This window comes from Lissotriton vulgaris, chromosome 4_1 (assembly GCF_964263255.1).
Source record: "Lissotriton vulgaris chromosome 4_1, aLisVul1.2, whole genome shotgun sequence".
Lineage (NCBI taxonomy): Eukaryota > Metazoa > Chordata > Amphibia > Caudata > Salamandridae > Lissotriton > Lissotriton vulgaris.
The window spans coordinates 1,852,966,661-1,852,994,265 of record NC_141691.1 but is presented as its reverse complement, the minus strand read 5'-3'; the positions used below and the strand labels follow the sequence as shown (position 1 = coordinate 1,852,994,265).

Genomic DNA, 27,605 nt, shown 5'->3' with positions numbered 1-27,605 from the left:
GTCGGTTATTGGCCCTTCAAATAGCAGATCCAAATTCTAAAACCCACGTAAAAATTATTAAAGGGTGGGCGGTTAGATATATACTAGGTCTGCTGTTATAGTTGAACAATTTGGGCTGTTTTATGCTAATGTTTATAGTAGCCCAGGTAGTCCGGGTGAGCAGATTATCTTGGATTATCTGCAGGAATGTCAGATGTCAAGCTTGAGTCCGATGGTATCCGAGTCATTGGATGAAGACATTGATGCAAGCGAAGTGGAGGAAGCTATAAATGCCTTGCCAGCTGGCAAAGCAGTCGGCGAGGATAAGATATCCCATTTGAATTTTTTTAAATCTTTAAAGATATACTGGTTCCTATCTTTCTTAAGGTACGCAACTCTATTGTACAGGGAGAAGAGGTCCCTCCTTCTTGGAACACCTCAAACATCGTCATTTTTCCTGAGTTCATATCGACCAATAGCGTTGATTAATGCCGACACAAAGTTTTTTTCTAAAATTCTTGCAGCTCGTCTGGCTCCTGTAATTCATACAATCGTCTCAGAGCAGCAGCACAGTTTTGTCCCCGGAAGAGACACTGCCACCCACATTAACACAGCAATAGCTGCATTCGATGTTTCTGGGCAGATAGGCCAACAGATGGGGATGCTGATGTTAGACGCCGAGAAGACCATTGACCGGGTGACATGGGAAGCACTAGGGATATCTATGTCTCAAATGGCTTATCTCGGCGGTACAGAAACTATATAATCATCCAACAGCTACAATCAAACTCAATGGGCTTTCCTCTTTCTTTTTTAGTTTAAAGGGGGACCCATCAGGGTTGTCCTTTGTCCCCTTTATTGTTTGCTATTTATATTGAGCCCTTTATCCAGCATCTATTGATAAATGAAAATATTGATCCAGTTATTCTAAATGGGACAAATTTAAAATGAACTGCATATGGGGACGCCATCTCAATTTTTTTCGGCCAATCCCGTCAAAGCTATGGCCGCAATCACGTATGAAGCACAACAATTCGGCTCCTTTTCCGGCTACAAGTTAAATGTGTATAAAACACAGACGATATTAAAGTGGTGACGAGTACGGCTACTTATCTTGGGGGTATGTCTCAGCAGCCAAGTCAATCGAATCATCCCACTAAACTACGATTTACCACTGAAGAAAGTGGCGGTGAAGCTGCGAAGCTGGCACCGGCTACCTCTCAGTATCTACGGGAGGGGCAACGTGGTTAAACTGAATATTTTACCAAAGTTTCTATATTTTTTCCGTACAATTCCACTAAAAGTACCATCTTCTTTTTTTAAACGTCTAGATGGTGTCCTGGGTAGCTTTATCTGGGGATATGGACGGGCTAGAAGAGCTATTCGACATCTAAAACTATCATATATGCAGGGCGTAATTAACCTCCCTGTTTTTAAGTTCTACTTCTGGGCAGCATTTACCGGACGGCTACAGAGTGTACTTAGAGGAACTGATATATATCCCAGTTGGTTTTTATATCATTTGGCATGTGGACCACATACTGGGTTTTTACTATATCAAACATCTGATCCTAACTATTTTAAGCGGGTTCGCTTCAAGGTAATCGGAGATATCACCAAAAATATGGGACGAAATCTGCAAAACGTATGCAATAGTCGATTTACACTACTATACAGTGCTATGGGGGAATCCTTTGTTTCCTAATATATTTCACGATCAGATTGGGAAAGAATGGCAATTTAAGGGCATAACGCAGATGGGTCAGCTATATGATGATCAGGGTTTGTGAACTTTCTCATCTTGAAAAGTAGAATTCGATCTTTCACAAACCTATTTTTTTAAATACCTACAAGTTAGGGACTATTTTACTCGTGGTCGGGGATTTTTAGGGTTATCTAATCCATCCGAGATCCTGTCTACACTTGTTGGTACTAGAGGGCGAGGAGCCATAGGCAAAATATAACAAAAATGTATCGGGTGGTGGGTGATGATGGTGTACAAATTGCAGCAAAGCTTTTTTGCTCTGATTTTTCAAGGGAGGAAATACAAGAATCTCTCCAAACTATCGATTTAGCCGTAACATCTGTCAATTTAAAACTACCACAGCATAGAATTATCTTTATGCTCTATTATACCCCCGAGCGAATTTCTAAATGGGCTAACAACTCAACTACTGCTAAAACCAACTGCCCCAAATATCAGGAATATTCTGCCGATTTACACCACATGTTCTTTACATGCCTCTGGCTGAAGGACTTCTGGTCTAATATCGCTCTGGCTTTAGCAACTTGGGTTGGCTACGGCAGAACGGTTTCAGTGAAAGACCTGCTAATTGGGGCTATTCTCCGAGTCCGGGTGTCTTACAAAACCTTTAGCCTCTATTATCACTTCTTGTGCTTGTCTGTGTTAGCCCGCTCTTGGATTCATACAATTCCTCCCGACATTAATGAATTTTGGACTCTGATGAGGGAGATCTTCGAAATGGAAACTGTATTCGCTAAAGCTAGAGGCCCCCGATCCCTGCTAAAACTACGCAGGGTTTGGTCCGGTCTTCAATGGGATTAAGGATTGAATGTGTCCCCTTTTCTTCCTTTGTTTTCTTTTTTTCCTTCTTCCTCCCCTGTTTCTTTCTCTTTTTTTTCAATGATCCTCTGTGCTCTGCACACGCCTACTGATTTATCATAATTGGAAACAGCTCTTATAATTATTTTTGCTTCTTCTTTTTGTGGCACCTCAAATATATATATATATATATATATATATATATATATATATATATATATATATATATATATATATATATATATATATCCAGACAACATGAGATTTGCTATTGTTCTTGTAGATAATTATTCCAAATGGCCTCAAGTAATGTTTATTGAATATGTTAGTCCTCAGTTTTGCTGGAGTTCCTTAGGGAAGGTTTTAGCAAACAAAGGTTTCCTGAAACCATTGTCCACGACAATGGGGTCCAGTTTACGTAAATAAAATTATACGTTTTTTACTATCACACAACATCAGACATTTCAGAACTGCACTTTATGACCCATAGTGCAATGGCCACGTTGAGCGCTTTAATAGGTATTTAAAAGAAAGTATTCATTTGGCCATGATGGGTAATATACCTTTCACCTTGGCTGTGCTTAACACATTTTGGGCATACAGGATCACACCTAACTCCGTAACAGGAGTTTCACCTTTCCTTTTACTTAAATGAAGAAATCCATCATCTTGTATCGGTCCAAGGTGGCTGAAGATTAAATATGAAAAAAATGTGGGCACAAGACATAAGCCAGACCTTGAAAAATTAAGAATAAAACTACATAAATGTCAGTCTACATGAACAGAAAGATATGACCAAAACATGGCGCAGACAACCTGCTATAGCTGTGGGTGATTTTGTCATGATACGGCTTCCTAGTCTGTTTGAAAAGTGCAAAAGTCAATTTACGAAATCCAACAAAGTGGTTACATTAAAAATAGTGTTATCACCCAGGATGGAAAGTGTTGGAGTTGTAAGCGTAGATCAAAATGCGAAGGCCCCAAATTTACTGGTATATCTCAACAGGACATTAGAGATGGAAACATTGGGGGTGAGAATCTCAGTCAGGAAACTGAATTTGATGTGTTGCAGGATGTTCCAAGAGTGCAAAGTAAGAGTTCGGTAAGAAATGATACTGTAACATTTGTAACTGTTCCCACAGTCAGTGAATCTGACCGGGACGAGTGTAGTGATGGAACTGCTATAGATTGAGTGACATGCATGCCAAGATTAAGGATTCCCTCGAGGATCCTTTTGTTTGACTAAATGCCACTTTTTTGTGTTTTTTGTGTTTGTTGAGCAAAAGAGAAGTGTTTTGTGATACAGGCATGTTTGTCATTTCATTTGTTATTAGCATGTAAACAAGTTAACTCTCAGTTTCACTGTTAGTTCTGTCCTCGCTGCGCACCTGGAATCTGACGCAGGTGAGGTAATCCTCGGAATGGCAGTTGTGGTTAACGGTGCTGACCTCTTGAGATTTGAATCAGTTTTGCTGTGCTCTCACCTCGTGAGCTATTCTTCTTTCCTCACTGCGTCATGAGGCTTTAACCATCATGCAAGGCGGTTTATATGACAAAACCAAAGGGGATGATGGACGGAGTGTTGAACATTGCAAGCACTCACCTCAATTCAACTGATCTGGGTTTAATCCATCATCATTCTTTAGCTCACTCCGCAACCCCAGTTCAGATATGGCCATATGCAAATCAGTCTGACCCTGTGTCTCATGGAAACAGTCCAGCCCGAACTGCCAAGCCATATCTACCCGTCATCAGCCAGGCTGAGTAGCAACGTGAGCAAGGGGCCTACGTCTGGGCATACTGGATTCAAGTTAGCCTGGCTGATGATGTTCTGCATGTAGGGGTATCTGTGCCAGACACCCAAAGACGCACCCAACCTACTAAAATTCACCCCATCGCAATCACACTGGTCTTTACTGATTAGTGTGTCTGTGTGTGTGTCTGTGTGTGTGTCAAGAGTCACATCCTTAATGTGAATGTATTCAGATAATATTTTTAGTACCAGATTAGGCAGCAGCACTAGTCATTGATCGGTAGAGTAATTTTCATACTTTTATGAAAATTTGGTTATGCACATGTGTGTATAAAGAACCAGAAATTTAGAAGCATTAGGACAGAAATGGGTGAACGGGTTATCGAGTCTGTAGAAATAAATGGCGCAGTATTACTGAACAATTCTAGCTTTTGTTGTAAATTGACTATTCTGCTAGCAGGTCGCTGCTAGTCCATCCACAGGGCTTAAGCAGGGTAAATTTTAGTAGTCATCCTGCTGCAATTGAGACATGCAGAGGATGCCTGATCAAAAAGCCATTTTTTCTAGATTTGCGTAAATGCCATTTGAAAGCCGAATTGACAGATTGAACATACATATATCCTTCACAACACCCGAAATGTTCTCAGTGCTTAAAGTGCGCATGTTCCTGAGGCAAAGAGAAAAGAAAATGCTACTAGAAGCTCTACTTAATTTGAATATGTTGTTTTGAAAGGGACTCCAAGTTATGCTTTTCGAAAAAGTGGAATGTGGCTACAAATCAAATTTGGAGAGAGATTATTGAGCATGTCACCTCAGATTGAGACTGCTTTCTTCTGGTCTTTGCAGTGTGAAAGGACAAAAGAAAAATTAGTTCTGAACAAGTGAGCCAGAGTGTGGCTGTCTCATTGCCTTGTGTAGCGATCTTATATATTGCTTGAAATTTCTCTTGTTGGGGGTTTTAATTGTCAGTCGAGGCCATGATGAGTGTGCTTGAAAAACGCTCTCATTTTCTAGTTTAAATGTTCTTCTAAATCTATCTGCAGGACAAAAAATTTAATTTGTTCTGAGTAGCGCTGTAGTTTAAAAACCTTGGCATTTTTCGACGTTTTAAACGTACACCCTTGCTGTTGTTGAGAAAATTGCGGTGGTCCATCCGGGAGCCAAATTTGTTTACACCTTGGGACACATAATGTAGACTTCTACTTCAAAATTGTTATTAGTATTAACGATAAAAAAATAATAATAAATACTTACCATTTCTTAAGTAGTTAACAGTAAATTATTAATAATGCCGATTACTAATCAAATATTGGTAGAATTATATTTCTGTTTTGGATTTGTAAAGTGAATGGCTCCCCAAGCACAGTGCCCCATTGCTGAAGATTGGGCAACAAAAAACTCAGATAGCAATCAGGGGAGCGGCATTAAAACAACCACGTCCTCTGTTGGTTCCCAAAGACTCGCTAAGGTCTGACGCAGCTAAAGCGGTAGAGAGCAGCAGAGTTTAAGGGTCAGGTACCTGAAGGAACACCCTTCCTGTCTGGCTCTTTTCAGTCTAGAGTTCTAGACTGACCTTAAGTCTGAAGACCCAAGTGTCCAGGAAGGAGTATGAATGTGGTGTTGCAATTAGTGGGGGCCTGTGGCAGCAGAAGCGTGGAAAGCAAAGCAAATACCTTTGAAATTAACATGCTTTACAATTGATAACCAATGCAGGTCATTCAGGTGGGCGACATGGATAATGTTGAGGAATGTGCATCAGCAGATGTGCCCCAACATTTTATTTGAAGACGCCTTAGTAGTGTCTGTGATCTGCCCAATTCTAAAACATTCCCGTAGTCGAAGCTCAACACGATATTGGCCTGGACGGTTGCTTTTGAGTTTATTATGGTAGAGCCCATAGCAGTTTCTTAAACGGACCAAAACAGTGTGCAGTAAGGTTCTTTAATGTTGTTCCATATTTTTTAAAATAAATTATATTCTATTTTAATCAAAATAACGAATAATAATGCTTAATATTATTAATAATAATTTGGTATATTTTTCAACAAAAATACTTTATAATAGTATAGCCATTCACTCTGAATCAGAATCTATCGGTCTGGAATATTTTGCTACTGAATGTTCTGGAACTGGTTCTCCCTTTCCCTCTTACCCTTGTTGGTAACTTTCCCATCTCTTCAATCTAAGGATCCAATCCTACATTTTAAACTTCCCGGCTGGCTTCCGGTTTTCGGGCACTATGGATTACAAATGCCTTTGGCGTTAAAAAGCATACCGTTCTGCATGTAGTCCCGAAGCTCGGAGGCTACAGATGTAACTTATTTAAAATAAAAATGTAATTTAAATGTTTTTGGGTTGTTTTTTGGGAGCGTCCGACTTGTAGTTCAGTTTATTCTGGACCATCTACCAACATATGTTTATTTGTGCACTTTTATTTATTGCAATGATAGCACTTATCTGAACCGAATGACTTCAGTTTTCACAATTTATCTGGAATTGAGGGCAGCCCACAGCATATGTTACCTGCATTAGCTTATGCTGCATGCTGATGTTTGTTTTGGGAATGGCAAATAGCACTCTGATGAGTTGCTGCCAAATGTTCTCACCTGTCCTCATTCCACTCCAGTCTCCATTTGTCTTTGCTTCATGCTGTATGCGGGACTCTAAAAAAAAATTAAACCGGCCCATCTATCCAACATAGATGAAGGCTTACAATTTGTAGATTTGTGCATTTTTGTTGATTGACAAAATCCTTTCTCACAAATTCTCCTAGAAATTGGCCTTGTGGGAGATTTCCATATATTGTCCTGCTGCCTTCTTTGTTTTGTTATGTAATGTAGATTTGTATAGTCCACTAATCACCCATGAGGGTATCCAGACGCTTGGACAGGTGTGTAAGTGTGTGGTCTCTACTGTGTTATTTGAAGAGCCAGGTCCTCAGCTTCTTGCGGAACTCAAGGATTGTGGAGCAGGCTCTGATGCTTTGAGGGAGGTAGTTCCATGTGCTGGATGTGATGTAGGAGAATGAGCGACCAGCTTTGCTTTTGCGGATGCGGGGGTGTGTACGAGTGAGGCGCGAGCATAGGTGTGTGGCGGATTGATGAAAGTGTATGCGGCTGTTCCGGTATGCTGGTCCTGTGTTGTATAGGGCGCTGTGTGTGTGAAAAGTTTTAATTGGCTGCACTTTTGAATGAGTAGCCAGTGAAACTCCTTGAGGTGCAGCACAGCTGGGAGGGCAAGTGTAAGTCTTGCAGCGGTGTTCTGGACAGTCTGGAGTCTGTGTAGGAGTTATTTGAAGATGCTGGCATATAGAGAGTTGCCGTAGTCAAGACTGCTAGTGATGAGTGCTTGTGTGACAGTCCTGCTTGTGTTCTGTGGCAGCCATTTGAAGGTCTTTCACAGCATGTGTAAGAATGTGTAAGCAGGAGGTGCTCACTGCGTTGACTTGTGCCGTCCGGTTGAGATGGTCGTTTAGGATAATCCCCAGATTTCTTGCTTGGTCGGTGGGTGTTGGTCCTAGTCTGATGGCCACCATGTGAAGTCTCATGGGGAGGTCTTGTTACCGAAGACCAGTACTTCCATCGAGTCGGAGATGAACTTCTGGCAGTTTGTTCACCTCCTGTCTGCTACCATGGGCATTCAGCGTGTGAAGTTGATTCTGGTTGTCTTGTCTATCAGGTAGAGAATGAGTTGGGTGTCCTCAGTGTATGAGATGATGGTGACTCCTTGTGAGCAGATGATGTTGTGGTGTCATGTATATGTTAAAAGGGTGGGGCTGAGGGATGATCCCTGTGGGGACTCCCCTCAGGTCCTTAGACCCTGATGTGAAGGGTGGTAGTCTGACCCTTTGGGTTCATCCCATAAGGAAGAAGAAGATCCAGTTAAATGTGACCCATGTATGCCAATCTTGTGGAGTCTTCTGATGAGGGTGTTGTGGGACAAATTGATACCAAAGGGGATGATGGGCGGAGCGTTTGAGCCAATCAAACACTCACCCTCAGTCAACTGATCTGGGTTTGATCCATCATCATTCCTTAGCTCACTACACCACCCCTGTTCAGACATGGCCAAATGCAAATCAGTCTGCCCCTGTACCTCCTGAAGGCTTTTTGAGAAGGGCATTGATTTCTGCAAGTTTCCATTCATCCAGGAAACTGGCTGACATGATGGAGGTGTTGATGATGTGGGTCAAGGTGGTCCAGCTGATGTTTCTAGGTTGTAGATGGCATTGATTTGTTGGGCCCCCTGAGAGGATGGCCCCCATGATTGAAGCTGTGTTGTTTCTGGTGAGCGTTGGCCATTCAGTCTAGTGGCTGCTTTAGTTGGTGGTGGGTAGGTTGGCAATGATTCGCAGGGGTTGGGTTGGGGTGGGAAGTTGCTGTAGATGCTTGGGATTTCGCTCTGAAAGAAGTTGAATAGGTAATCGCAGAGTTGTTTGGAGATGATGATGTTAATGGAAGCTGAGTGCAAGGTGAAGTTCTTGATATTCAAGAAGATCTCCTTGCAGCTGTTAGAGCTTCCTTCAATTCAATCCGCTAGTGCTTTTTTCTTAGACACACTCATCAGCAACCACGAGACACTGAGTGCAGCCTTGTGGAGCAATTATGGTGGAAGGATGCACCTGCCCATTTTCATATTTTCTATCTTTATTCCTCCTTTATTTCTTCACACAATAGTTTTCCATTTGGAAATATCCCCTTTCCTGCACTGCATTAAAACATGGGGATGTTTTGGAGCAGTCTTCAATTAATTTACACATTTACTTCTGTCTTTTTAGTTCTAAAGTTAAGTTTGCAAATTGCAAGTGTTTCTGAATAACTACAAAGAAAATGCAGTATAGGTGTTCCCCATATTATCAACAGCCACCATCACTTCCCTCCTAATATAAATCTACAAATGCAGATAATGCACAGTACTGCCAGCATTTCTGCAGCATTGTGTGCAATTTACAGTCTGTCTTCTCAGCAAAACAGGATTTCTGAAATCAAGATTTAGGAATTATAACCACATATTTAATTTTACGTTGTTCTATTTGGCAACAGAGGTTGTCGCCCAAGCTTTTCCTTCCTAGATATCTATAAAAAAGCTGCGGTTTTATCAGGTGAGATTCTGTATTTTTCGGGGAACAAAAATGCTGAAAGAACAGGAGTTGAATGTTGTTGTTAACATGGCTCACTCTCTCCAGACTTTTACGCAACATCACTTGCAGCCATCTCCATTAACTATTTACTTCTATCTCCTGACCCAATCTGTTTGCAGCTAGTAAATTCAGTGTACTGAATATCTTTTTTTGTTTAATTATATTCTGTTGTGAACACTCAGAAAGAGTGGGGAATGTGACTCAATCACAGCCTGTAGCTTTGCTAATTACCACTTTACATATTGCTTCAGAGAACAGAAAGTCCATCGAGCCAGAAATCAAAGCATTTCAAAGTTTTGTTTTTAGGTCTTAGCTAGACAGCACATGCGCGGTCTCAAAGAGTTGTTTTGTGTTCAATCTGTGGACTTCAGCTCGCCCATAAGATTACCCTTTGGTTGCTATATCGCCAGTCTCATATACTTTGTCCCCATTTGTCCATGGCATGCACGCGTCATGCCTTTTCTTGTGTATAGCCCTCCCCTAGAGCATGGACCAAGTACTTGTGTCCATCTAGTTCTCCCTTTTCAGGAGCTACTTTTTTGTTTGTGTTTGAGCACTCCTGCTCGTGGTTTTACAAACTGTCTACTCCGCTTCATTTTGAGCTGCTCCTGTTTTTTTTTTTCTTTGTGTTCTTTCTTAAACAGCGGCTGGGTTTCACTGTAGCCAACAAAAGTAACCGGATCATCGTTATTTAGCAATATCAGTTCATGCTTTGCACGAAAACAAACACGATACTTGCATGAAGCAGCATAATGCATTTCAATTCTAGCATTGTTTTACAGTGAGGTGGGACCCTCTAGTGTCTGAAAGTGAAATATCACACATGATCCTTCATTACATTCTATTTGCATTATACAGCGCGGGCTGGGTCACAACACTTTTTTACATGTCTTTCAGCCAGGCTGAACACCAGCAGTGCTGCTATTGAGCATGGCTAAAAGATTTTGACATTGACAACGCCAGTAGCTCTTGGATTGGCCAAACCTGTTGGCTTTGCCAATGCTTGTTTCTTCGGGTGTTCCATTCTCTCCTCTCGCACATTAAAGGAGGGTGCTACAGGCTTCTTCCGCTGGTCAGGCCCAGGTTATCCATGTGAAAGGGTCATCACTGATTCCTTGGTTCTGGCTTACCCATCAAGTATCTAAGTTCAAATGTTGTTGGTACCTGTGTTGGGTTTATCTTTGTGGTGTATGTGTCTAGGCTTGTAGGGTGGTTATGTGGTATTCACTTGGGGATTCTTTGGTTTGTAGCTGCTGCCAGCCTTGTGATCTGTTTGGTTTGTAGAACTCCATTCCTTCAATAAAGTGCATAACTCATTTAATCTGTGTCACAGAATGAGTCTTTTCATCCCAAGCACTGCAACATAATGAATGTGGGTAGAACTTCACACTTTGACTCTTCACCTCTTGTTGGGGCTTATTTAACTTAAAATACGCTGTAATCTTGCAGACGCGCACTCACTATTAAGCAAAACCTAGTTGGAGGGTTTCAGAAATTATGTATAGAGACTTGTAACGTCCTGTGTACTTTCAAATTTGCAGGTGACTGTGGAGACCACGTTGTTGTAATGAACACAAGACATATCGCTTTCTCCGGCAACAAATGGGAACAAAAAGTATATTCTTCGCACACAGGGTAAGATTACGATAACCATAACCACGATTACCTTGTGCCTCTTAATATATTTCAATTATTCCTTAAGCTCCCTGGAGCATCAGTTTTGACTTGTGAAAATATATTTATATTATTAATTCATTAAAACATATCGTTTTCTAATGTGACCTTCAATTATATTTAATAATGGCTTGCCTTTTGAGTTTAATCCGTAAAACATTTCAAGATCGCGTGTTTGTCTGTGGTGTCTACATTACATTGATGTTTGAACAACATTCTGATAGTTTGGAAGTGCTTATTTAATAGTACCACTACATCGATTGAAGAGAAGTGTCTGAAAGGATTTGATTTTCAAAATAGAACAGAAGGTTCAAGCCTTGAAGAAGTCCCCTACCTCACTTAGGTGTCCGAGTTATGCTTCTTCCTCGCCATTCTTCGTTTGCCAGAGCACTGTGTGAAATGCCCTTCTCCACGAATGCTGCTTCTGAAGCCAATGTCTTCTTGCTGTAGTAAGAGCCACACCCAGTCCTGTCACAGCAATGAAGATGGCGTGTCTTTCTCACTCTGCACAGCTCGGTCTTTCTTGATCTCTCACTCAAGCTCTATGTACATAGAGCGTGGATCAAACTGTTAATGACTCGATTGCCGTACAATGGAGAGGGATAGGATGAAGTAATGAAGGGGATGCAAGTTTGTGTGGGGGTTACAGGTTCACTATTTACATACATGCCAGGTAACTTTGAACTTTGAAGCTGCATGCGTTGTATCGACCATTCGGGATGTTGTCTTCCAGAAATATTTTGTGTCTTGAAGGTAAAACAAGTGGGATTACTAAAGCGTGTGTGTGTGTGCGAGTCAGTCATGCTATGATGACTTTCAGTTGATAAGTCATGCGACTGAATGAAGAATACTCTTGATTGGTGTTGAATAAGTACCAGGGATACCTGCGAGCAGGTTAATCCCACCGTCTAGTTAGAACAATGAGCTTATTGGTGTCGAAGTCTGAAAGGCTCATCTTCACTCTGCCCACTCAAAATTTAAGGCATGAATATGTTAAAGTGTATTAATATGAACTATTCTCGTGTTAGTCTGTTGCCATTGGCAATTGGGGCAAGCTCCATTTTCCAAGGGTTCAGCCTCAAGAAGGCCTGAAACATCTAAACCTTAAAACTAAACACACCACTTCTTATTCTTCCAGGCATTCTTACTCTTTCAGGCCTTTCACGCTTCTTGTAGTATTTGCTTTCTCCTAACCCACCCCCGTTAACAAATGTGGCTGTCCTTTAGCCTACATTCTCAATTTTACCTTGTGGCTCCTACAAATGTAACAAAAATAAACTGAGGATAGATTGGAATGTTTAAAGAAAAACATGTTCATCCTTTTTTATGCTGATCATTTGTGTATTGACATGCATTGTAGAGCAACTGGACACACTTCATTGTAATGCGCAGGATTGCTTAATGACTTGGTTGTGTGGTTACCACATCATCACCTCTACTACTTCTGCCGCCCCATAACCTTGATGCAGTGGTTCACGACAACAAAATTGGTGAAATTCTGAACCCTATAGAGATGACATGGTTATCGCCATAAATTGTTTGCAGGAACACTAAAGGGTGCAACTGTTTAGGCTATAATTGACTATATTCAGCTCTAAAACCAGTGCCAATGAATAAAGCAAGGGAAGGAACAGGCTATACCTTGTGGAACTCCGTAAAAAAGTATCTGGAATATATCACGCTTTAGCATTTTGGAGCACAACCCAGGGACTTTATTCAATAGATGTGCGGTTGAAAGGCATCCAAGGAGCACCAGCAAGAATCCCAAAAGAATGACCCCTTCATACAAGATCTCACAAAATAAGTCACAGCTAGGAGACATTTGCCCTCTGAGCCTAAAGCATGTTTTAGGTAAAAGGTAGAAGACGTGATGTATAAGGGTTTATGGCATTTTATTTTTTACAGAGTATTATATACCTCGAACTTGACCCAAATCGGGTATCGGAGCACTTCACATAGCACCAGTTGCATTACATGAGGACACATTAATTTTTGTTAGGCACGGGAAGATTAAGTGATTTCCCAGAATCACAGAATGTTCAGCGTCATTGCTGAGACTCTGACCCAGTTACCCAGATTTGAGGTCGACCGCCCTAGCCGTTAGGCCAACTTCTGTCCCCACATACTATGAGAGCCTTAAACCTGATTTCAGCCTCAAGAGATGGCCAGTGCGGTATCCTTAGAGACATTTCATATGCTCTCTCCTAGGCAATTTAAGAACTGCTCTATCTGCCAAGCTCTGAATAACTTCAGTTTATGCAAGTTTTTATTAGAAGTGCTTTTCAAAACTGCACTATCATAGCCTAATTTTTCACCTTCTTATGACTCTAGCGATAACAGCTCTCTATGCCTGGGAAAGGACAGGTTGTCTTTGCCTAAGACTTTTGCTGTAGTAATGAGCGGATGCAGTACTGGTGGTTGCATTAGTGGTTGTTTTCGCAGGCATTTGATGTAGTAATGAGCGGATGCAGCATTGGTGGTTGCATTAGTTGTTGTTGTCGCACACATTTGATGTAGTAATGAGCGGATGCAGCACCGGTGGTTTCATTAGTGGTTGTTGTCGCTGACTTCTGACTTGGTAATGAGCAGATGTAGCACTGGTGGTTGCATTAGTGGTTGTTGTCGCACTACCATAGCCTAGTTGTGCACCTTCTTATGACTCTAGCGATAACAGCTCTCTATGCCTGGGAAAGGACAGGTTGTCTTTCCCTAAGACTTTTGCTGTGGTAATGAGTGAATGCAGCACTGGTGGTTCCATTAGTGGTTGTTGTTGCACACCTTTGATGTAGTAATGAGCGGGTGCAGCACTGGTGGTTTGTGGGCTGGTGGGGGAAGCAGACCGGAATAACAAGCGTGGAGGCCGTATGTAGTGGGCTATCTCGTAGCCGGTGTTTATTATTATACAGTGGTGCAAGGGTAAGGTACACGGGAATAGAGAGTTCCAAAGGATTGCAGGTTCCGGGTCCGAGGTGAGGAGTCTTCCTGTGTTGATCTTCCAGGGACAGCTGTTGGTCTTGACTGTAGTCGGGGCCGATCCTCGAGGTGTCAATAGGTTCAGCTCCCGGACGGTGGTTCCTCGGAGGGGGGGGAAAGGAGAGAGAAAAGAGGGCCGTTAGCTCTGTCGGTGGAACCGAAGGTAAGATCCTGTTCCTTCACCAGAGTGTTGGGGTTAGAACGACTGTGGGGAAAGGGAGGGGAAGGTAAGAGAGGAGAAGAGAGAGCGCGGACAGGGAATAGGGTGACGTTGGTGTCCGGACGTGTGGGAGGTATTTATCTACAGTCGTGATTGTGCCACTCTCACACGTATATACACTCTAGTCACAGTGCACGGTGAATCGTGAGGAAGGGACTATTTTGTACAAAGAGATATTTACAGCCTACTTATTTACAGACACTCGTACCGCCTACTATCTACACACACACGGAACTGGTACTCACTTGGCCCGCCGCAACTCCGTCCTTGAGTTGCGGCCGCTCTCCAGCGTCCTCCTCTGGACTCCACCAGTCCTCCGTCCAGACCTCGTCTCCTGGTTCGGGATCGTCTCTCTTCTCCGGGGGTTCTTCGCACGCCGTCTCCTGCCACGAGTCTTCCTGCTTGAACGCTGTTTTGTTGGTTCTTCCGGCTTTTCTGTGATCCGGCTCCGGAAAGGGGGAGGGACTTCCGGGGTCGTGGGGATGCACTTCCGCTGTGTCCCGCGTTGGTACTGGTTCCTGCAGGGAAAGAGAAAGGGGTGGAGTCCGGGTTGTTTTGGTAGTCCGGGCAACAGGGGATTGTGGTGGTGATCGGGAGGGGAGACGTGATATCCGGGCTGACGGTGCCGCGGTCCCATCACATGGTTGCATTAGTGGTTGTTGTTGCAGACGTTTAATGTAGTAATGAGCTGATGCAGCACTGGTGGTTGCATTAGTGTTTGTTGTTGCAGACGTTTGATGTAGTAATGAGCGGATGCAGCACTGGTGGTTGCATTAGTGGTTGTTGTTGCAGACGTTTGATGTAGTAATGAGCGGATGCAGCACTGGGGGTTGCATTAGTATGCAGTGACCAGTCAGTTTCAGGACTACTCCAAGACGTATATCATTATCGCAGGAGAGCTGGTATTCTGAACCACCAAGATTTGGTGGTAGCATGACCTTTGTTTCCATCTTTCTGCACGATGAGCAGGATTTCGGTTTTTCCCTTATTTAGCTTCCTTTAGCCATAATATATTTTCCACCTGCCTCTAAGGGGTTACAATTCAATAGAGTGTGCTCCTGTAGCTGGCTGTAATGAAGATCCATTGTAGGAGCTTTCCAATGTAGATGTAAATACCTCTTTAGTTTAACTTTTGTGTGCTGCGTGCAATTCACAGTGACTAAATTACATATTTCTATTTCTTCTTTAGCCAAACATTTGTTTCACACCTACTGTCTTTCTCATTTGCACATTTTATCCAGTGGAAAATGTTTACGTTTCTATTTTTGGTTGACAGGTACCCTGGTGGTTTTAAACAAGTGACTGCAGCTTCCTTACACCGCAGCGATCCAACAGCAGTAAGTATAAGAATTTGTCTTGTGCCGTAGGTTCATTAATAATGACTAGCTTACCCGTCGCGCATTGCTGCGATCTCGGAAGAAAGGAAATTCAAGTAAACTCGTTATGATAAAATTAAATTTACATTGTGTCATTGTTATTGAAACATATTCATTTTATTTTTGAAAACATTTCTAAGTGTGGCTTGAGCAGTGCGTCCTCGATTGGCTTCCAATCTTGATTCTGCTTGCTCTCCTGTTTCATTCGAGTGGGCTTGAGCAGTGCGTAATTGATCGTTTTCCAATCTTGATTCTCGTTGCTTGTTGATTTGATAATTACGGGCTTGAGCAGTTTGTATTTGAACAGCTTCTAATCTTGCTTCCCATTGCTCGTCTGTGTCTGAAGCTCGTAATGCCTTTTTCTTTCGTGCTTCTGATGTAGATTGACCAATCGATATCCGTGTGGGGGTCATAACTGTGACGATGCTCGCAAATTCGCTGTCAATTTCAGTATTCGAAAGATTATGAGGGCCCTGGGGGGCCGATTAAAAAAACAAAAAAAAAAAAAAAAACATTGACCGAAACCTTTGCGGGAGTGTACTCAACAGCTTCCCAAAGTTTCATGGTGATCAGATGAATGGTGTAGTAATGCATAAAGGCCAAACACACAGACAGACATACTTTTGTTTTTATATATATATATATATAGATGTTTGTAGGGTTTCAAAGAGTTGTGAATGCGTAGTATACTAGAGTTCCACACTTTCTGAACATTACATTAGAAATCAAAACCATCCATGCACATCTTGCTATCCTTGAAACCCTTTTCTGTCATATTCAACCTTTTGAATATTGACACAGAGCACCAGGCTGCCTATGTGTATTATGACTCAGAATAATGCTTTCTTTTATCTTCAAAGCCTCCCTTTAGTATCTGAGGTTTGAGCATCACTTCTGCAACCGGAAGACTTGACTCACTGGAGTGAACAGCATGGGCATGGGCTTTCTCATTTTGAGACCTTCTCGTGTGATTCATCACAAAAGAAATTGATATATTGATTGCATTCTTAAGCTTCTGAGAAGTAAATGTCAGTGATTATTAAAAACTTGTTAAGTAAAGAAAGCTTAAGTGGCATGTTACGGTTTTTGCATAAAAATGTTTTACCCGTATGAGCTCCTTCTTTAAAAGCTGAAGATTTTCAATTAACTTACCCCTCCCTCCCCCAAGCAATTAGAAGGTAAAAGCACATGTCTCCTCTGTATTGAACACAGGTTTCCTGACAAACGCAGCTCATTACCCCCTCTTGGTGCTGGCCACGATGGCTCAACCCTAGCCATATTAAACGCTGCAGAAATGGCTAGCCTAATCCAATTGATATCATCTGGACATTGTTTATAAAGCAGTCCTGTGCTCTTAATCAGTTTAAGTTCCACACAGCTCATTAAAATGTATCTCCTGCTTCTTGCCCGGGCTCCAGTGGAAAGGAGAGAATCCCATTGTTCTGTTTTTAGTTGCAAGGATCAAGAATATAGGACAGAACGATGGGCCTATCTGGTGAAGTTACAAAGCTTGCAGCACTACGAGCTTCTGTAAGTGTCACTACAAGAAACAGCCCCTGTGGGGACTTAACCACATGCGCGCTCCTCTTATTCTGCTGATATGCTGACTTTTTAAAAAACCCATTGTTCATGACGAGCTGGGCTCGTCATCAGTGTTTGAGGAGGCTACACCATGACGAGCCCAGCTCGTCATCAGCCTCGAAGGGGTTAAAGGGAACTAAAAGTTGCAAGTACTTGTAATACCAGTGGGGTGAAAGAGGAATTAACCAAAGAAGAATATCTGGAAGACTTCATTCAAAGGTGTGCCACCAATCCAAACACCTCAAGGACTCCCTAAGATTGTGCTAGCTTCCCACTGATTCTGAAGGTTAGAGACTGATACATCTATCAGGAAACCCTCACTGACAAATTTCAGAATCCGCTGTGGATCACACCCACTTAGTGGTACACTAAGATGAATATGTCCACCTGATAGGGAGAGTCATAGCACTGAAGTCCTATTCTTTTAACCTTAAATTCTGTAGAGTTGGAAGAGACCAAGGTGAAAGACAGACACACAGGGTGCGATGGCAGCGGCGGCCCTGTGGAATATGTGCAGTGGGCAGGGGTCCGCTGGGGCTCCTGAGTGGGTTTTCTTCATGGTCGTGGTGATGTGTTCTATGGTGGTGGGATTCCAGGTCATGATGAATGGCTTATCAGCGGCGAGGGTGGGGGGGGGGGGGGGGGGGGTGGTATCTGGCGTCTGTTCGTTGAAGTTGTCGTAGAGAACCTTGATCTTCAGATGGAAGTAGGAGCTGAGCCTGTCGCAGAGTTCTTGGAAATGTGAATGAATGAATTTGAACAGTTTCTTGGCATTGGTTGCGTTGGTCTGGACTTTGTCTCTTATGAAGGTTCGTTTAATGTCTCTTATTCGCTGGTGGTATTCCTTCAGGGCGCTCCAGTGATTGTTCCGTGTTTCCGAGGTTTTCTGGTTTTGCAAGGTTTTCTCTAGGCATCTGCAGGAGCGTCTGGTTTCTTGTAGTTCTGCGGTGAACCAGGCGGCCTTCAAGGGGCGTTGTTTGGTGGGGTGGCCAGGTTAGGATTAGGATCTGATGTCAATTATGTTTTCCATTAGGGCAATATGATAACACGAGCATCTCTAACTGTCCTTGTGATGAAGTATCACCGGATAACATTCTAAGTCTTTCTCTTTTTTTTTTGTGCCACAATTTCTTGGTGCCCGTTGTTAAACGGTTGCAATTTAAGAGATGCAGGCTGGTAAACTTCCCCAAAGTTTGTTTTAGAATGGGCTTGTCTTGAAATTTGCAGTCAGACTTTGTAACAGTTTCTTATTTTGAGTCTGTAGGCCTGGACAGCTCCCATTAGAAGATTCCCCGTTTTTTGTATCCTTATTCCCTGTTTTTTTATCCTTCTTGGATGTTAGTATTAATTGCTTGGTTTTTATATTAACTGATATCAACTGTTTTAGCTATGCTTTTAATGTTTCCCTCTCAATAAACTCAGACACTTCATTTATCAAGAATCCATCTACCAAAAAGGTTCAAGAGAACATCAGTTGTAGATAAGACATGAAACCAATGTGGCAAATAAGTACTTCTCTTTTTTGAATATTCACCTAACAAAGAAGCACTTCTTATGTAAGAAAAAAGTTCTCCTGTAAAGTGAAAATTTGCTGCTAAAATATATTCCTACTCTCTAAAACAGCACAATGTGATAGCAATTGTTAAATAAAAAGAGGTATAACTGTTTCCATAAAATCTTTCTTGAGACTTATAGTTCATATTGTTATCAGCAACGCCTAACTTTCACAAAATGGCAGAGTAAGCCTGTGTAGCGATCTTTTTGTGAATTTCCAAAGGATCCAAAACTGACGTATAGAATGCTGAATACTGTGATATAGCATTAGTGGCTCTTAGTCAGGTTAGGGAGGCGGGGTAATTCTATGGAAAATATATGATATAGGGGCTGAGCTTCAGACCTCTCAATGGACAGGTGTATTCTCAGCTCATTAATGGGTGCCCCTTGGCGAAATAACTGCGGGTAGATCTGAGATTTTGGCGTGCAGGGTACGATCACGAATGTGAGCGTACCCTGTCCGCCAAACCGATGGTCGGCTCGGCCTATGTAGGGTCAGGAGGACAGTCAACTTTACAACAGAGCCCCATTTTGCACTCTCGATGTAAAGCTTCGTCTGAGAGCCCGACAGAGTGGGTGCCATCTGAGAAAGGGCACACCGCCCCCTGCACTATTTAGGGCGATAGTTTGATGTCCTTTTTTCTGTCATGTTCAACCTAGAGGCGAGGGACAGAAAATAAAGTCATATATGACCCTCACACCCAGAGGACTCATAAAAAGTTAGAGAAGATCGGGGGAGCGAAATCTAGACTTTGGAATACTGAAGTAAAAATATGGGGAAAATGAGAAAATAATATAGAAAGTGAAGCAGAAGAGAGGATAGAGTGAGAAGGTGAAGTGGGATACCGTGAGCAGTGGCACAAAGCTGTGTTGCCTCACAAAGTAACCAATGTGTATTGGAAAATTATCCATTCGACAACCTCCTTTTAGGTGTTGGAGATGGCTGTAGTATAGAGGCAGCCAGACTGCCAATAACTGATGATAACCTGTGCATCCTGAATTCCCCTGTATTGCGGATGCCTCCTTAGCCTGCTAGATCTTTCTCCATCTCTTTGACCTTATGGGAGTGGACAGAACTGTCATCAGCTGGATTTCCTCTCACTTGGAGGATGAACACCGTCAAATAAAAGTAAACAACACACTCTTCAAAACAAGATACTCCCCATGGACCCATTATATCCGCACACTCTTCAGTCTTTGCATTGAGCCCCTTGGTGCTCAGGCACCCTCCTCTTTTATCACTTACCCTCTGATGCTATTCAGCTGCATGTGATGCCGTCTCTGAACTCCTGATTCTCAAGGTATCCATTCCCGGTTGACTTCCACCACCTGTATGAACCCTCAAAAATAGTTTCTCTCGTGATATCCCCTGTGTTCTCCATTCCGGCCACGCTGGTCTGAACTCTCTTGAATTGAGTGCAGGCCATCACTAGTTAATTTAAATAACTCCCAGGCTGTCACCGTGGACAGAAAGCTCCCACTTCAAGCTCGCGTTACATACGAGCGAAAAGCACCCTTCACCAGCTCGGACTGCCACGTGGCATTACATACTATACCCCGGAATCCGATTTCAAAGCAGTACTGCAATTCTGGCTACTCTCAAGGCTTGACTGCATTATCTCCTTCGTTGTGGTGGTCCGAAGTTTCACCTGTCGCCCCTAAATGTGCCTTCAGATGCCACAGCTAGGCAGCTCGCAAGAACAAATGTCCGAACGTGTTCCGCCTGTGAGTTTCACATTCCACTGGCAACCTATTGAAATGAATAACCTCTACAGGGTGGCCTGTATTGTACACAAAGCTCTACACTACTCAAGATATGCTACAAAATATAAAGTTGCTTTTTTCTGTGTAACTTAGGTCGAATTTAGTTCAGGTAGCAGTGTATGCTTTGAAATGGACACTAGAGGGCAGCGTAACCTAACCTGATTTTGAGTACTTTGTTCATGTTTCTCCCTGTATTGTTCGGCATTGGTGCTTTCTTTCGTTGTCTGTTACAAGGTTTGATATTTTAAAAAGTGCCAATTTATACCAAAGTAGATCGTTTTATGTCGATGTAAATATCACCGCGTAGTTTTACACATTTGGGCACGTCGCGAACAGTTGTAAACCTCCTCTGTATCACGAAACAACGAGCGCATAATAAGTAATCCTATGTCCATAAAGCTATGTTATAAAGTTATGGCGATGCAAATACTCCTACTTTCCACCAAAATACTGCGAGTTCATAACATGTTACAGCTATCGGTAATTCGTCCACATGCACAAGAGGACAGCGGGGATACATCTAGGCGAGAAATGCAACAGAAAGATGACTAAGAGTATAAAGCGTAAAACAAACATCCCACGGCTGGTGTGTTTTGGCACCTTGGATGCAGTGACACAGATACCTCTTCCCTGATCGTACATTATAGGAAAATGGGATACAATTGCTTATTCTAGGCGAAGAGCACACGTTTGCTGGTGGCCCACGGCAGCTGCCTGGTTGTTTCCTGCACCAGAATTGCCGGCCCTGTCTGATGGATAGATTGAGATATTTACATTATAGTTCACCTTCCAATCAGCAGCAAACTCATTGAAAACACAGTCTATGTTCAACTCCCAGATCACATCTGTGCAACCATCCCCTGCACGGCTACCAGTCTGACTACGGATCATTCTACAGCATGGATGCCTCTACCTTGCACATCGTAGACCATGCCCTCTTGACCGCATATGAAGATCACCCCCACCTCCTGATATTAGTGGACCTCCCAGCTGCCTTTGACTGTGTTGATCTTCCCACCCTCATACACACTGGACCCTCATGTTGGATTCACCTACTGTGCTCTTCACTGGCTGTATTCCTTTGTACCCATGAAACCCCAGCTTGTTCACATGGCCAACTTCAGGTCCCAAAGAGTCCCATCACCTGCAGAGTCCCGCAGGGTCCCAGACTGGTTCCGGTCATCTTCAACCTCTACGCTAAGCAGATTGGTGCTCTAATCACAGACCAAAACATACCAAAAGGCAGAGGATGCACAACTCTACTCTAAAGTCTCCTTTTCTTCAGCCATCCAACACTTCAAACAGTGCCTGCATATCACCCAAGCTTGTGTGTCTGTGCATGCCTGAAGCTCAACCTAACCAATATGGTGTTCCCGGTATTTGCCCAGAACAAAAAAACAACAGCACAAACCTGACTGCCAAGTCACTTGGATTCACCCTAGACACCAACTTACCCTCAAGGAAAACATTGCCAAAAAAAGAAAATGGTCCATTACCAGCTCTCTCTTCAAAAGAAAGTCAAACTGTTTCTTCCAGAAAGCGTCTTCAGAATTGATGTTCAAGTCCTCATATTCTTGCATCTGGAAGGTGATAATGCTTTGCTTCATCATCTCCGAGACTCCAAACTGGCACAACAGTAGGATACTGCACACCCCTTAAGGGCATCCTGCTCACCGCAGTAGGTCTTATCCAGCGCCTGAAATAACATGATCACATAACCCCCATCCTGATGGAACTCCATTGGCTTACCTTTCCAGCCCACACCATCTTTGAAGCAAGCTGCATCTTTTACAAATCCATCATGACCAGAACTCCCTCTTATCTTGCAGACAAGCTCGCCATCTGTTGGTTATCAGGATACTCGCTGCCATGACACCATCAGACTGCAAATTAAGAAGTGGAAAAAGCAAAATGTAGGAAAGCAGGCCTTTTACATCTATGCATCCAGGATCTGTAACAACATGTGTGTATCCATGATGACCCACAGCATTGACTAATATTCTTGCATGTAGAACATTGCGTCTTTTTGTGCAATCTCTCACCGGACCCACCCACCGTCAAGCAAAAGTTTCTATAACTGAGAGTAATTTCCCTGGCCATCATTAGTGTGCTACACCAAGAGAGATCAGCAGTGGCAAACTTAGTATGGCACCAACTTTTTGGGGGTGGTTGGATATTTTTGAAAACATATTCCGTAGCCATGAACATTTGAAAAGAATTAAAAAATTAAATGTATTGGCGGCGTGCATAAGTTACCAAACAAATAAGCAAACCATGACCCATCACAAGCATAACTAAAAACATAAAATGAAAGTAGAGATTGGCCGACCAGCCCTTGCACTGAAGTGGACTACGGCATAGGTGGATGTGCAAGAGCAAAATGCTGAATGTTGACGTGGGCTGACCTATTGCTCCATGCTGCAGGCTCTGGTGGGTGGAGACAAAGGGGCCTATTACGATGGCGGTCAGAAAGCCTTTGACCATCGGTCAGAGTTTTTCCGACCGCCATCGCCTATTTCAATTTTGACCGTCTGATAAAAATGCAGCCGGTCGGAATTGAAACAGGCCAGTCATTGTGGCTGGATTCCGACAGGCCCGTCGGAACCGCTTGTAATCCCAAAGAGCAGGCCTTTCCGCGCTTGGGGTTATGATGCCACGGTGCAGAAATGGCTTCTTACTGCAATAGACATTTGTCTACCACTTACTAATAAAAAAGTTAATAGTCACCACCCCCCAGCACCCTGGTTTACGGAACTGCTGAAAAAATAAAAATCGGAATGCAAAGCATCAGAGCGAAGGTGGAGAAAAAATGACACATCTGAAGCAAAAAATGCTTAAAAAATCAAGTAAAAAAAAATACCATACCCTTTGCAGAAAGGCTCTAGCTGATTATGTGTCCTCTACTATTTCTGATGCTCTAAATTGCTCCAAAACGCTATTTAATATGGTGAAGGAGCTTGCAGGCTCTAAAACTATAGTTACGCCTCCGTCCCTAAATGAGCAGCAATGTGAAACATTGGCCACTTTCTTTACACAAAAAGTTGATAAAATCTATCAACAAATTATATTGGCGCAAGATAAATGTCTCTACTCCGATATAATCATCTACACCTCTTACTGCCCACAAAAAATGCAATAACTATATGGTGCTTACCGAGACCTCTGATGGTATTGATTTTTGGCCTAAGCTGAACTCAGTCACTTTAATAAAACTTCTCAATAATATCAAATCTGGATCCCCAAAAGATCCTTTACCCATCTCTGTACTCAAGCAGCTTGATTCCCCGTGGCTGGATGTTATCACAGATCTCCTCAATACTTCCTTACTGGAAGGAACCGTTCCACCTGATTGTAAGCATGCAATGATACATCCACTCCTGAAAAAAGCAGGAGCCGATCCTGACCAACCCTCAAACTATTGGCTTATTTCTCTACTGCCAGTGCTCTCAAAAATTCTAGAAAAGCATGTTCACCAGAATTTAGCTCAATTTGTAACCACTCAAAATGTATTGCATCCTAGTCAATCGGGTTTTAGAGCTGGATTTTCTACAGAAACCACCTTGTTAGGAGTCACAGAAAACATACGCTGTCACTTGGATAAGGGAGACACAGTGGCACTTATCCTACTGGATTTAAGCGCCGCATTTGATACGGTATCTCACACTGTATTGGCTCCCTGGACATCCGCGGCACAGCTCTCAACTGGCTTGCCTCATTTCTGACTAAGCGCACATTTCAAGTTTTCTCCCGAACAGCTTGCTCCAATATGCATGTTTTTGCTCATGGTGTGCCACAGGGCTCCGTACTTAGTCCCCTACTGTTTAATCTGTATGAGTCCTTTAGCCGAAGTAGTAGAAAATTCTGGGCTGACGCTATATTCTTATGCTGATGATTCCCAACTTATTGTTTCTCTCTCCTCCAAGAATACAAATGTCTCCTCTCCCCTTAAAGTGGGTCTAATCAAAATAGCATCATGGATGCAGGAGAACTTTCTTAAACTAAATGGAGAAAAAACCTAAGTGCTCATATTTGGTAAAAACAAAAATTTGTGGGGTCACCAACACTGGCCATGCGAAATGGGTACTCTCCCTTCACCTTCTCCCAAGCGCTTAACTTGGGCATCATTATTGATGAATCTCTTAATATGCACCTGCAAGCAGTAAAATCCACTGTCATGTGTTTTGCCATCCTCAAATGGCTAAAATAAAATCTGCTGGATGTTGCCAGAGTCCACTCGAAAAACCGTAGTCAACGCCTTGATTACTTCTAGGCTTGACTACGATAATGTGCTTTATCTGGGTTCAAATAAAGCCACAACACGTAGATTGCAGATGGTACAAAACTCTGCAGCTAGGCTGTTATGCAAGCTCCCTAGAACTACTCCCACTTCCCAACACCTTCGAAACCTGCATTGGCTCAGGGTTGAAAACCGAGTCAAATTCAAAGCGCTCCGTTTCATGCAAAACATTAAAGTAGGTAGTGCACTGAAATACCTTCAATCCCTTGTCTGCCCTTACTCTCCCTCTCGTATTCTCCGCTCCTCCAAGCAAGAGAAGTTTGTTGTTCCTAAAATCAAGCTTTCCCGGATGGGCGGAAGATCTTTATCCTATTTAGGTCCTTCTCTGTGGAATTCACTGCCTTTTTCACTACGAACCAAGACTGATTATACAACATTTCGCAAAGCCTTAAAAACATGGCTTTTTAACACCTAGACATTTACAATCTCCCCAGCCTCCGTGAATCTACAAATTGCGCCGGGAAACCCTTTTTGGGTAGCTGTGCATTATAAGTGCAAATAATAATAATGCCTGGTTTCCATCATGGTTTCCATGCCGGCCTGTTGAAAGCATGTTTGGTGGCCCTCTTGAGTCTGCGGCCTCTGGTTGAGGGGGCACCTATGATGTCCCCCTGTTGATCCCTGCACCCCGTGGCAGGCACCTTTAGGTGTCTGTCACGGGGTGCAGTGATGAGCCACACCTCCCATTTCCCTATGGGAGCATGTATTCTTGCCGGTTTACTGCCGTAATGCATGCTCTCATAGCGAAATGTAGGAATGTGACCGAACAGTGTTCGGTTGCATCCTAATTAGGCAGTCGGGACCGCCGACCCTGTATCGGCTTGTCTCAGGACCGAGTCGGTGTCAGGCGGAAGCAATCAAAATCGCCTCCAAAATGTGAATAACACTTGAACAGACCTGTGAACGAGGAACACTAACTAACCCCAATAACTTTGAGCCTGCTTGATGAATGGCCACAGAACTTTGCAAACGTATTGCTTGTCCTACCTTGGTGGATGATGCAAAGGTTCATAGTGATTTGTCAAGGGTACGCAAAGAAAAAAGGTGTGTCCCAAAACGCTTTTTTCTCCCAATGCATTTTACATAGACTTTTGTATTCGTCATAGCGCCAAAACAGAGAGTCTGATGTCCATGAAATGTGGCAGGGTTATATATTGTGTGCTGATGGTCCTTTTTGTAGTACAAGTAAGTAGGGTAAGTATTTTGAAAGTTATAAGGCATTTTAACTTAGAGATATCTGTGGCCACAGTAGTTCTTCGAAATATCGCGGAAGTACTGCAGTACATACCTATGACTAGGCATTAGGTGATTGACTAATGGCTGCCTTTACAAAAGTTCAAGATACCCATGATACTTTAAGCACACTTTGCCTGTGTTCTTGGTTAGCGCCTTCGATATATGTATTAGGTTTTATATATTCACTACCTATTACCACTTTGTTAACGTGGTAATAGGTAGAGCAAATTATTTATAAGTTTCTATATATTTTTAAAAAGCTTACAGAGTATGGCGGCACAATCTAGATAGTACTTTGGTACGATCTAGGATGTACTGTAATACTTATTTCTTTTTTATTTTATATATATATATATATATTAAAAAAATAGTACACTGTACTACATTATAGTTCACAAATATAGTGTACTACAGAGGATTTTCAATTTTGTACATATTTAATTCTTTACAAACGAGTCTGATGTACCGCAGTAATACCTACAAATTACCTTGCTACTTGAATTTTTTTTTTCATACATTTGTTATAACATTATTAAGGCACTGTACCACACTATATTTCACTAATATAATGTACTACAGTGTATTTACATTTTTTCTATGTATTTTTTTATTTTTCCTGTCACTACTGTTGTACCTTGTAGGTACTAGCGCGGTTCTCCTTAAAGTGTTTTTAATTTTTTTTTTAAATAATAAATACATTTCACTACCTATTACCACTTTTAAAAAGGTAGGGAACAACAATAAAACCTACTGCTTACCTATATCTGAGGTCCTACCGAGAACGCAGCCAAAGTGTGCTGAAAACTACATGATTGCCTTTTTTATGTTTTGTAAAGACAGCCATTAGCCAATCATTTACTGCCTTGTCATCGGGCTGTACCACGGTGTATTGTTGCACAATGCATAACAAAATGTTTTGAGACTTACACCTTAAACACTTCTTAAAGCATTTACACCTACTACAATTTGTTTTACCATTTACACCCATAATCTATATTCCTGCCACATTACATCTGCACTGTATGCCATTACACTGTACCTCACTCCACTCTACGACATGCTACTCCACTGAACTGTATGCTATTCCACTCTAAGCCACTCCACTCTACAACACCCCACTCTACACTATTATAGTTAGGGCACTCCAGTTTACACCACTCTTCTGCATGCCAGTCAACTCTACTCAACTCCACTCTATCCCTGTACGTCACTTTAATCCACTCCATTGTACACCACTACACTGTATGCCACTCCACTGTACGCTGCTCTACACCACTCCAATTTACACCACTCCGCACTACACTATTGCACTGTACGCCAATCCATTCTGCGGTATTTCACTCAATGCTATTCTACTCTACATCACCCCACTGTATGCCACACTAATGCACGCCACTCCACTCTACTCAACTCTAAGCCCCTCCATTCTATGATATTTTTAAATGGAAATACCACCACATATCATTGAAGATGTGATTACATATTTTATTTATCG

At 42.4% G+C, this 27,605-nt stretch overlaps 1 protein-coding gene across 2 annotated transcripts in view; it reads left to right on the top strand.

Annotated features, from left to right (window-relative positions):
- Positions 1-27,605, top strand: part of MRPL13 (mitochondrial ribosomal protein L13) — a 116,669-nt gene that overhangs the window by 65,898 nt on the left and 23,166 nt on the right. For both annotated transcript variants that reach the window (XM_086967037.1, XM_086967038.1), the window contains exons 3-4: positions 10,977-11,070; positions 15,579-15,639. In XM_086967037.1, the coding sequence (XP_086823163.1) occupies positions 10,977-11,070; positions 15,579-15,639 (155 nt within the window). The remainder of the gene's footprint in view (positions 1-10,976; positions 11,071-15,578; positions 15,640-27,605) is intronic.